Source organism: Apiospora hydei, assembly GCF_038363865.1.
Source record: "Apiospora hydei strain CBS 114990 chromosome Unknown utg000008l_segment0_segment0, whole genome shotgun sequence".
Taxonomy (NCBI): domain Eukaryota; kingdom Fungi; phylum Ascomycota; class Sordariomycetes; order Amphisphaeriales; family Apiosporaceae; genus Apiospora; species Apiospora hydei.
The window spans coordinates 2529801-2541805 of record NW_027117367.1 but is presented as its reverse complement, the minus strand read 5'-3'; the positions used below and the strand labels follow the sequence as shown (position 1 = coordinate 2541805).

Here is a 12005-nt window from a genome sequence, read left to right as displayed (position 1 = left end):
CGATTTTGGCGAAGTCGGTGTGGCTTCCATAATATCTCTTCGCGGTCCTTGGCTCAGTAGACACGACACCCCTGCAATCCCCAGGGACCACCCATGCCCTGCCCACATCCCCAACCCTACTGTCGATTCAGTCCGCCTGCAACCCTCCCCCATTTTGCCAATGTGGTCTCGGTAGTTGGGTGGGTTACTGTTTATGACTCTGCCCGCAGAACGATATACCGAGTATGTCTGGCCGTCTTCCACCTCTTGTTTGTGAATACAATGCTAATTTTACTTGTGTGTTTCAGCTGATCTACAATCTTAGTCCGATTTATTGCCATGCCAGGTGGTGGACGGACTGTCTTAGGTAGTGTTTGGACTTGGCTTCTTACTAAATATAAGCCTCGTCTGTGGCGTGTGTTGATCCTTTTACTACGATGGCGGCCTCGCACTTAAGCCCCAGGGAGTACCTCTAGATGCGTAATCTCAATTGATTCCGTGGAACTGTCGAAGACTCGCGGTAGGGGTGCAGTCGGGAATCATAGCCAAGTACTTCGTATCAAATAACTATATATATATCCTACTTGAGCCAGAGCGGCATATGAACTTGTTCACATACTAATACCGCCTTTTGATATTCAGCTCGCCAAGGCCGGTGCCCTTGTGGAACTACTTACTTTACTAATTTCCGAATAGCGCGCTACAGTCGCCGCCTGACCTGCGTAAACGCGGCTGGTCCAGCGGTAGACCCTGAGAGCATCGCCGTGGTTGATTCAAGCAAACTATACGTTACTTCAATACCACCGAGGAAGAGCAGATCGCAGCTACACCGCGGGCAAGCGTAGAAAGCACAATCCCCAATCCAAGTATGCCGGGCATTCCAAACCAGGTCGATCCGGTCACGGCCGCAGCGTCAGGACTGAATACCTTCTAGATGCCCACCATTGCACCTGCATGTAGATGCCTCTACTTCCTCCATTCTGTCCTCCAATCACCAAAGGATAGGAAGTTACGAGCGTTTGTCGGTGCTTACTTGCTGGATCGGCGCCCGATTTCAAGCTAGTGCGGGGTAATCGACATCCTTCGCGGAGAAGGCATGTCGCAGTAGCAAGTGTCAGCACTGCTAAAGAGATACCAGAACAAGCAGTTGAGATTTCCTTCACCAACAACGGCTACCTTGATGGGCCTTCAGCGTTCGGTTTGGATTCAATCCACATCGTTTGTAACACATGTGTACATGTAGTGTGCTGACTGGACCGGATCGGTTTGTTCTACGATCAGTTCTCCATTTTCAATGTCGAACATAGGGAGCTATGGCCAGCGCAACTGCCGGTGGGGCAGTTTGGTGATGTCACTAGCCCGTCACTTGCGGGAGCTATCAATAAGGCCTGACCACTAAGAAGCTTCAGATTACGCGTAGATGTTGCTGGCCGGCTCGATTACGACATGCAAAAAACAGCTGTTTTACTGGCCAGCTACAGGGACAGCCATGCACCTGGAAGATAACTCTACAGCGCCTCTACCTATCAATTCACCGCGCTGTCAAAAGAGACAAACGGTCATTGCCGAAGTATTAGGTTACCATCCAGCCATCTCTGTACTGGTATCGCATGATTGAACGATCTGAAGAGCGGAGAAGCTGTCCTTCCCACCAATACCTTGTTGACTCTCGCCCATCGTTCTCGCGAATTCACTTCCCCCTCCACCTTCATGAATTCTGCAAGATCACTACTCTTGCGGCCAGTAATTGTGCGAGCCACCGTGAAGCCCAACAACTTCTTCGTTGCCCAGAAGCGTAATTCCATATTCTCGTTCCAGACTCGAGCCATGTCCGAATTCAAGCTCAAGGACATCTCCTCGCTGTCCCTCCAGCCCGGAGAGAAGCAGGAGGTAGAAGTAGAAGGCATTGAGGGAGGCAAGGTCCTCCTCGCCAATGTCGGCGGCAAGATCCAGGCACTCGGTCCCAAGTGCACTCACTATGGCGCACCATTGGTTAAGGGCGTCATGACCAAGTCTGGTCGCATCACTTGCCCGTGGCACGGAGGTATGTTTTCTTCTTGTATAGGACCAATTGAGCAAGTTTGCTCCTGACTGCCACCGTCTAACATCTGATTGTTACATGCAGCCTGTTTCAACGGCAAGACCGGCGACGTCGAGGACGCCCCTGCACTAGATTCCTTGCCAGTATTCAAAGTCATCGAGAAGGACGGAGCTGTCTACGTACAAGGCGAAGAGGCCACCATCAAGGCGGGCCGACGCCAACCCAACCTGAAGAGCACCTCTGCTACCAAGTCCGAGAAGATCGTCGTTGTGGGAGGAGGTAGTGGAGGTCTTGGCTTGGTCCAGGGACTTCGCGAAAAGGGCTACGGTGGAAAGATCACCATGATCACAAACGAAGGCGTGCTCCCCATCGACCGAACCAAGCTGTCCAAGGCTCTGATGACCGACGTGTCTAAGCTACAGTGGAGAGATGACGAGTGGTTCAAGACAGGCTCCGTCGACGTTGTTCAGCAAGAGGTCACTGGTGTCGACTTCAGCTCCAAGGAGGTTACCACCAAGGCCGGCGGCAAGTTTCGGCTACGACAAGTTGGTCCTGGCCACTGGTGGCACTCCCCGGAATCTTCCCTTACAAGGTTTCAAGGTGCTTGAAAACATCTTCAAGCTTCGCAATATCGAGAATGCCAAGGAAATCAACACTGCTATCGGCGATAAGGGAAAGAAGATCGTCGTCGTCGGCAGCAGTTTCATTGGTATGGAACTTGCCAACTGCGTAGCTGCGGATAACACTGTCACCGTCATCGGAATGGAAAACACTCCTTTGGAGCGTGTTCTCGGAAAGGAAGTCGGCGCCGGCCTCCAGAAGAGCCTCGAGGGCAAGGGTGTCAAGTTCTACATGGGCGCTAGCGTTGACAAGGCCGAGCCATCATCATCAGACCCATCCAAGGTCGGCTTTGTAGTCTTGAAGGATGGAACTAAACTGGAGGCAGATCTCGTTGTTCTTGGTATTGGTATTTCACCATCTACCGAATATCTGAGCGAGAATAAGGTCGTCCGACTTGAGGAGGACGGATCGCTGAAGACTGACGAGCAATATTCGGTGGTTGGCCTGAAGGATGTCTACGCCATTGGAGATATCGCATCGTTCCCTTACCAGGGACCTGGTGGAGAGGGCAAGTACACGCGTATTGAGCATTGGAACGTCGCCCAACAATCCGGCCGTATTGTGGCAGGCCACATCGTCAACCCTTCGATCAAGCCGGAGTTCTTCACTCCGATCTTCTGGTCTGCTTTGGGAGCCCAGCTGCGCTACTGTGGAAACACATCCAACGGATACGATGACCTCATCCTGAACGGTAACCCAGCGGAGGCGAACTTTGTCGCTTACTACTGCAAGGGCGAAACAGTTGTTGCTCTGGCCAGCATGGGACGGGATCCTGTCATGGCTCAGGCAGCGGAGCTGATGAGGCGCTACAAGATGCCCTCCAAGAGTGAGATCAAGGGTGGCTTGGATATTCTGAGCCTTGGATCGCCTGAGTAAAGCGGTGAATAATTGGGGCAATCCATAATCTGTGATATCACTTCAGCGTAAGACCTTAGTAGGCTAATTACTTGAACCGAACAAGGTGTTCAAATCGATTCATTATTCAACTGTCATCTACTATGGCCCCTGAGCCTTACTACAGGGCATACTGCCACGTGTTTTGGGTGTATCACATTCGTTTATTAACCATGACTGACGCAATATTCGAGATATTAGAACGCCCAGGAACTGTACAACCATGATTGATGTCCAACGATTGTCATGCTGTGACATTGTGATGGTGCCATTGACTCTTTCCCCAGTTCTATAAAGTCAATCTAGTCGTCGACGAATCGGCTGGCCCTGTCCCCTGCTCCACCCTCCGCAGATCGGCATGCAGAGCGGGTGCCCGTCGGATGTAGGCTCCGGCTGATAACGCTCAGATGTGGGATGGCAGCAGCTATATAAGTTTGCGCATTCAGATATGGATGAATAACATCACACCCATACTCTCTCTGTCTTGCCGCTTTCTCCTTTGACCTCTGAAGACGCAACGATCCCATTCTCTTACATCGATTCTCCTTCGGGAAGTCAATAAAATGGCCGAAAAACAAACAGCAACACCAGCAGACCCTGCGAAGCTCGTCACTGGCGTCACGAAGCCGGGCTCCGATGCCATTCTCAATGTAGACGAGGCCATTGGCGGCTGGAAGGAGGCAGTGGGTGGTGGTGCGGGGCAGTGGGGGTTCCCGAGGCCCAAGGGCAGTCGCTGTCCTACTGGCTGCAGCAGGTGCGCTGTGACGAGCTGATTAGCCACCGGACGACTGAGCAGCTGCCGGAGGCGGCGGACACGGTGATTATTGGAAGTGGTGTAAGTCCAGGGGGATTAAAGGGTTGTGGTATCGGTATGGTATCTCCAGCCAGCTAATCAATCTGTTTTCTCTAGATCACAGGGACGCTCGTAGCCAAGTATCACAAAGAGACTTGGCCCGATAAGAGCGTGGTTGTGCTCGAGGCCCGGGACTTTTTGCTCGGGCGCCACGGGGCGGAATGCTGGGCATTGCAAACCTGACCAGTGGAGGGGATTCGGGAAGTATGAGAAGCAGTTTGGTGCTGAGCAGGCTATGAAGGTAAGTGCGAGGCCCTTTCTTTCTCTGCTCGATACCTACATATACAATCCTCCAGCCCCGCCTCCATCCTTTTCTCTCTCTTACCCTATCCTCTACATGGTACTTACTTAAGCTTGCTGACTTGATCCATCAGATCCTACAAAACGAACAAGACACCTGGGAAGCCCTAGTCGCCTACATCCGCGAAAAAGAACGTCGACTGCGACCTCTGGGTCGGCGACACCCTCGACGTGCCCCTCGACGCCGAGACGGCCGCGCTGGCCCGCGACGTCTTCGACCGCTACCGCGCCGCGGGCGGCAAGGTCGACCACGTCAAGGTGACGGCGGACCCGGCGGAGGCCCGGCGGATCAGCCGCCTCGCGGGCGCGCAGGCCTGCTACGCCTGGCCGGCCGCGACGCTGCAGCCGCGCAAGCTGGTGGCGCACGTCATGGGGGTCAATTTGGCGGCGGGGGTGAATCTGCAGACGTTTACGCCGGTGCGGCGGGTGAGTCCTTACGATGACACGAAAAAGACGAAGGAGAAGGAGAGTGGGGAAAAGACGAAGAACTACCGCTGGACAGTCCACACCGACCGCGGCGCCATCGCGTGCGTTGACGTCGTCCACGCCTCCAACGCGTACCTGCCCGCCTACGAGCCCTCCCTCCGAGGCCTGATCCGGCCCAAGCCGCACATGTGCAACAAGGTGATCCCGCCCCTCAGTTTCGCGGGCTCGGGCGCCCTGCGCAACTCGTACGGCGTCCTCCTGCGCGACGGCTCCTTGTTCAGCATCAACCCGCGCTACGGCGCCGACGGCGTCGTCATGGTCGGCGGCTCGAACCCGGGCCAGCTCAAGCTGGACGAATGGGTCGCCGCGCAGCCCGCGGCGGACCAGCGGTGCGTCGACGACGGGCTCTCCTCCTCCTCGGCGGGGGAAACGGTAGTGGTGATAGTGAAGGCACGGCGGCGGCGAGGCTGGTTACGGACGAGGTGCGCCAGTTCGCCGAGGCGCAGTTCGACGGGTGGCGCGAGTCTGCCGAGGACGACGGGCTGGGGCCGGGCGCCGGGTACGAGTACTCGTGGAGCGGCATCATTGGCGTCGCGGCCGACGGCGTGCCGTTCGTGGGCGAGATGCCCGGACCGCGGGGGCGGGACAGTGGGTGTGCGCGGGCCACTGCGGGCACGGCATGGCGCGGATCTTTACGGCGGCGCCGGGGCTGGTCAAGTTGATGGCGGGGGAGGGGTGGGGGAGGACCGGGTTGCCGGATGTGTATCAGATCACGCAGCAGAGATTGGACGGGTTGCGGGATTAGGCGAGCCGAGATGGGTTTGGCGAGTCGTGATGGGCAAACGACAAGAGTGGTGTTTGGCTCGAGTCACGACCTGTGTAATAATTCCATAGCAAGCCTGCCTGGAGCTCGCTTCCTTCCGAGCCAATGCACTTAGATACATCACTTGACGTGCACACCGCAATGAAATTCGCTTTCTCTCAAATTGCTGGTCCCTGGGGTTAGAACCGAGACCAGTCGATCATGCTTGATTTGAAAATCGCACAGCAAGCACCCAACGTATAAGCAACCGTCTTGTGGTCAAACATGCCAACCCGTTGGCGCTGCTCCAGCCACCACGCCCGCACCGTAATTCCGCGCAATTATACCGGCAACTCTGACTAGATCCCCTTGCTTTGAAACCGTGTACGCTTGGCCCGCTTCGGAAGTAAGGGCATCGGCTGAGCTCAATGATCATCCCTTGCATCTATAATACGGGAATAGTATTGCCCTTTTGGTATAGTCTCCAAGCCGCCCACCAGCCCACATTTTTGGATACGAGACGGTGACTGGACCAACAAACTAAAGCGATTGCCTGGTTATCATCGACTGTTTTTTTCCCCCTTTGTCAAGGGTCTGACCATAAGAACCAAATATGGAGTACAGCGTCATCTATAAGATGTTTGAGGAAATTCCGCCAGCAGTTCCTCCGGCGTAGTCTCTCCGGGCCCCATTCTTTCTCTTGCAGAGATGGGAAAAGCGATCAGCCCGCGCTGTGCCGTAGCCTCAACGAAACTGAAGCATGTGGTTCTTCCTTTTAGTGGACCTGTCGAGACGCGAAACCGGCTTCTCTCATTCGTCGGATGCTACACCACCCATGTACGTATACCTGCAGCTGTCGGAAGTTGGAGACGGGTGAGAGATAGAGAGAGAGGGAGGGAGGGAGAGAGAGAGAAAGAGAGAGAGAGCAGCGGCATCCCCCCATACAGTTGAGCTACCGGCGTACTTACTGCACCACCCACCCTGCAAGTGCTGGAGGGGAGCCAGTTAAGCACCAGCGTGGCAGTCGGGAGGAGCCAGTAATTTGACAGGTTGAGCAGGGGTAAACCACATGGCTGGTTACCACCGGTCTCCTTGCGTGAGGTAAGTAGTGGGATTTACGCGAAACAATGCTTTATAAGGGACAATGTCCGGAGGGGTAGGTAGGCAATCGACTGTCCTCTCAACCTGATTCAGCAGAAGAATACGGCAATGGCTATCGCACGTATGCCACTCAACATTGGCGACAGAGATGCCAGCAGTGTCGCGTCTATTGTGGCCGGGCTATTAGCCTTTTGGTTTATAGTAGCGACCTTCGTCTCTTGGTACCGCCTAAGACACATTCCCGGGCCATGGTACACCGGTCTGACGTCGGCCTGGGTCGGCTGGGTGGCCTATAGCGGGAAAGCCCACGCCGTGTACCTGGGCATCAGCGACAAGTACGGCAGCCTGGCCCGCATCGGACCCAATGCGCTCACGACCTCGGACCCGGAGCTCGTGAAGCGCATGTCCAACACCAAGAGCATGTACGGCAAGTCCGAGTGGGTCGACGGACACCGCCTGAACCCGTACCACGGCACCATGTTCATGGTCCGGGACCCGATCCAGCACGATAAGATGAAGGCCCGGTTGGCGCCCGCGTACAGCGGCCGAGACACGCCGCACCTGGAGCAATGCGTCGACCAGCAAATCCTCAATCTACTCGTCCTTATTCGCCGGACGTACCTTTCAACACCCGAGGAGGGCGTCTTCCGCACTATGCCCCTTATCGACGTGATTTCGTTCTTCACCCTGGATGTTATCTCCAAAGTGGCCCTCGGAACCGAGTTCGGGTGCTGTGCGAAGAACTCGGACCCGTACAAATTCCATGAGGTCCTCGGCGAACACGTGCCGAAGATGGGCCTCACGACCGACGTCCCCTGGATCCGCCGTATTCTTTACTCCTCCGTCGGCTTGAGACTTCTCGGCCCTCGCGAGACGGACAAGTCAGGCATGGGGCCGCTGATGAAGTATGTCATGATCTCTGGAATCGAATTTACCCTTACATATCCACATATACCGAGATGGCATTCATGACTAACAACATGGTACAGAGTCACCAACGATGTTGTCCGCTCCCGATACGGTCAGGTCCAGGAAGGCAAGTCGGATATGCTGGTAAGTGAAGACGCTTGAGTGGGTGATATAAGATGGGTTCGTTTACTGATCGACTTGGCTCACTTTGTCATTTCCCAGGGTCGTTCATCAACCACGGCCTGACCCAGGCGGAATGTGAAAGCGAGGCGCTCTTCATGTTTGTTGCGGGGTCCGACACATCCGCCTCCGCCATTCGAATCACGATGTTATACATCTTATCCTGCCCCCGTGTGTACCAGAAACTCAAGGCGGAGATCCGCGCCGCGATCCGCGAAGGCCGGGCCTCGAGTCCTGTGATCACGGTAGCAGAGGCCAAGCAACTGCCTTATCTCCAGGTTAGTCAAATGAGAAGACACACAATCTTTCTCTCTCCTCACTTTGTTCTCCATCTTCTACATCATCTCACTCCTAACTCACAAGTACAATAGGCCGTCCTCTACGAAGGCCTCCGCATGCGCCCCGTAACCACCGGCCAACAAGCCAAGGAAGTCCCCGCGGGCGGCGACACCATCGACGGCCGCTTCGTCCCCGGCGGGACCTCCATCGCCATCAACTTCGCCGCCATCCTGCGGTCCACGAGCCTGTTCGGCGCCGACGCCGACGTCTTCCGCCCCGAGCGCTTCCTCGAGCTGCCCTCGCCGGCCGCGCTCGTCGCGATGCGCCGCAACGTCGAGCTCAATTTCGGGCACGGCCGCTTCATGTGCGCGGGGAAGCCGCTCGCGTTCATGGAGTTTCACAAGGTTTACTTCCAGGTATGTAGCCCCCCGACGATGGCGATTGTCGCTGACAAAGTATGGACATTGCGTGTGATGTGACGAGGAGTGTCAGTTTGCTAACCGGCATGAAGCTGTTGCGGGAATTCGATTTCCAGCTCATAGAGCCTCAGCATCCCTTGCGCTCCGAGAGCTACGCCCTCTTCCGTGACTCGGGTCTGATGGTGCGCGTTACGAAAGCTGTGGACATGGAATAGATGAGTCTGTATAAATGGAGAAGGATGTTGAAGGAAAAGGTGACTGCGACACAGGAGGTGATCCAAATGAGTAGAAGAGAGAAGCAAGTGTTATTTCTTTTTCTTTCCCTTAATCCCGAGGTTGCTGAAGCTATTCGAACCTTCTTCAGTGGGTTGGAGAAGATGTTTCAGCTGCTTTAGGCCCTACGGCATAACTTTAGTGTGTGCAAGTCCACTGTTATCCGCCTCCGCCGCTGCCCCACGCCGATTCAGTGGAGCATCAAGTCTGTTGTACACTTCCTTGACTTATATTCTCGTGTTGTATTACACGATAAATGGGGGAAAATGAGTTTGAACAGGGAGTATATAGTCTGCTAGCTAAAATTTTATGACTGCCAGGGTATTGAAGCTGTTGTAGTGATCACTTTTCGCCCCTCCACGTCACTATGCGGCCCTCAATTGCTGGTGCCACGATGGGCAGCCCGTCGACGTCCGAAGACTGGCGAGAAATAGCGCCCCGAGCACGTTTGAAACGCAGCTCATCTAGTTCAGCACCTTCGTCGCCTTCTTCCATGTTTTCCATATCTCCCTCTTTCTTCTCATTTCCGTACCGGTAACCCAGCGTGCGAAGAAGCAGCTGCGTATCGGTAAACCCAGCGTCCTCGCTGACCAGCGTCTCCTGGTCTTGGAAGCACACATACCCATCAAATCCGTCCGCGATGAACGCGACCATGGCAACGGTAAACTCACGCTCGTCTCCGGAGCATATGCGCCTCTCGTCTTGGGTGCCCTGAGGGCACTGCCAGACCTCCAGGATGCGGCTGCCTTCCGGTCTCGACCAGTCCGCCACCACTCGGAGCCCCGAGTAATGGAGAAACCTCCCGTCGGTATGTGCATCCGAGAAGGAGTTTTCCAGAGCAGTAAGCAGGACATCGGCCGTAACCCGCTTCACGACGATGGTGTTGTCGAACGGTAGGATCTCGATCAGATCTCGCACGGTGAGCGGCGATGCCACATCATGATCAGCGCCGAAAGTGGCTTGGATGACCTTGTCGCAGCGAATACTTCCGCCGTTGACGAGGCCGATCTCGACGTCGTAGAAGGCGCGCACCATGTCCGCGAGCATGTTGCCGAGGTTGGACTCTTGCGACCGGATGATCCTGCCAAGGCCCTGGAGCGGAACGGCTGTGTGGACGAGCGGATCGGCTTCGAGTCTGTCGATCTGTTGGTGGATGCCCCGGAGGCACTCGGTCACGCGCCACCTGCTGTCTTCCAGCACGGCTTGATCCTCCACCGTCGCGCGCGACATGTCGGCAATCTGCTCGACCGTGACGGACTGAAGAACGGCCTCAGAGTCTCCGTCACTGCCACTAGGGGCGGTGGCACGATGGTCCACATGCAGCGTCACGCAGGATAGCCCTTCCCAGTCGGTGCCGCTCTTGACAATGCGGACGGCGCCGCGGGCTTTCGGGACCATACCGTTGATACTATCAGCAGCAGCGTCTGTATCGTGGCAATCCAGTACTCTGGGGTCCTTCGCACGGGTTGCGTAGCGCTTGAGATCTCCTCCGTACCGCCGAAGCAAGTCATGATCGTGGCCGCCGAGAATCAGATCAAGTCTCTCGTCTGGATCCACCGCCACTTCTCCATCGCCGCCGAGGGCTTCGGACAGTTCAATGTCCTCCGCGAGGCGCATGTGCGTGACGGCGATGACGAAGTCGCAACCTGCGACGCGACGCAGGTGGCGGGTACATGCTCGCACGCTTTCGATCGGGTCCTCAATGATGCAGCGTGGGAGTTCCCGGCAGTTAGATGGCCAGTCCCTGTTGTTTATTCACCCCGTCTCGTGTCAGCTGGTAAGAAGTGCTTTGCTCAGTCAGGGAACAAGTAGGCGTGAACCACTTTCCCTCGGAATAGCATGGCCTAGGAATCACCACTAACTAAGCACACTTACGTTCCAGTTAGACCGAAGAAGCCGACTCGAAATCCCTGCAGTGTCACAACGTGGTATTTCTGAGCCCCGGCAAGAAGGGCATCGGTCGAGCCATGACTGCCCCCAGACGAATCGTGACTGGTTATATGGAACACGTTGGAGAGTAACCAGGGGAAATCTGTCTGAGCCGTGAGCTCCCGAAGTCTGTGGTATCCGAAGTCAAAGTCTACCAGATACGGGTTATTATGGCTATCATAATTCCAAAGCAGGGAGGATACTTGCCATGGTTTCCATAACAAGCCAGATCAACTTGTAGCTCTTTCAAAAGTGGCAGGATGTGCGCTCCCCGTAGAATCGACGCTTCGAGCGACGGGGAGAAGATGTCACCGGAGAAGATGGTGAAGGGCGCACATGACTTATACTTCTCGCGATACCCTCGCAATTGGGTCAAGAATCGGGCAATCACGTCCTGTTTCGATATATGATACTGCCAGGACATCAGTAATGGAAGACCTGGATGGTCCCGTAGGACTACCTACTGCATCATTGAAATGAAGGAGAACAAGCTCGGCTGCCGGCATGACTTTTCTGAGGCTTAAAGTTGATATGTCGCTAAACACAAGTTGGATTGAATATATTACGACCCTACAAGATCCAGTAGATCCGTAGCTGGGAAACTCCGCAATGGCTCCCTTCTGGTTTCCTGAGCCGAATGGGCTGGGCAGTTGGTTGGAGAACCTGCGCAGTAACATGCGCCGTGCCATGGCTCTTCCAAATGTTCCAAGTGTAACGTTGGTGCAGCAACACAGGTTGATTCTTTACAGGGATTCCCCGCAACTGAAGACAACTCCAACCAAAGCCGAAGCCTCGGCTGGAGGAGAAATATCGTGTCTCCAAATGCGACTGCTACCCACATCATTGGGGAAACATTCCTCGCATGGATGCTGCATGCATCTTGCCAACCCACTTGGTAAGATGGGGCAAACCACTCGGTGCAGATGCACTGTCACCTTCAAGTGTGATCGCAGGTATTGCCCCTTTCGACAATTTCGAGTGATCTAGGATCATATCCAG

The 12005-nt window shown here is 55.2% G+C and overlaps 4 protein-coding genes across 4 annotated transcripts; 3 read left to right on the top strand and 1 right to left on the bottom strand.

Annotated features, from left to right (window-relative positions):
• Window positions 1–1806: 1806 nt before the first annotated feature.
• On the top strand, window positions 1807–3517 carry PG997_011360 (uncharacterized protein; the record flags this gene model as incomplete). Its single annotated transcript, XM_066815675.1, has 3 exons — window positions 1807–2023; window positions 2105–2565; window positions 2642–3517. The coding sequence occupies 3 exons, from the start codon at window positions 1807–1809 to the stop codon at window positions 3515–3517; spliced, it is 1554 nt and encodes a 517-aa protein (XP_066664965.1).
• A 581-nt stretch (window positions 3518–4098) lies between these two features.
• PG997_011359 (uncharacterized protein) lies at window positions 4099–5836 on the top strand (the record flags this gene model as incomplete). The annotated part of the gene is given in 5 exon segments (XM_066815674.1): window positions 4099–4228; window positions 4240–4370; window positions 4465–4629; window positions 4800–5503; window positions 5560–5836. 5 exon segments carry the CDS (start codon window positions 4099–4101, stop codon window positions 5834–5836), a joined length of 1407 nt encoding a protein of 468 aa, XP_066664964.1.
• Window positions 5837–7125: 1289 nt separating this feature from the next.
• On the top strand, window positions 7126–9019 carry PG997_011358 (uncharacterized protein; the record flags this gene model as incomplete). Its single annotated transcript, XM_066815673.1, has 5 exons — window positions 7126–7922; window positions 8007–8074; window positions 8149–8384; window positions 8478–8801; window positions 8897–9019. The coding sequence occupies 5 exons, from the start codon at window positions 7126–7128 to the stop codon at window positions 9017–9019; spliced, it is 1548 nt and encodes a 515-aa protein (XP_066664963.1).
• A 400-nt stretch (window positions 9020–9419) lies between these two features.
• PG997_011357 (2-3-cyclic-nucleotide 2-phosphodiesterase) lies at window positions 9420–11430 on the bottom strand (the record flags this gene model as incomplete). Its single annotated transcript, XM_066815672.1, has 3 exons — window positions 9420–10821; window positions 10953–11180; window positions 11210–11430. 3 exons carry the CDS (start codon window positions 11428–11430, stop codon window positions 9420–9422), a joined length of 1851 nt encoding a protein of 616 aa, XP_066664962.1.
• Between the last annotated feature and the right edge of the window lie 575 nt (window positions 11431–12005).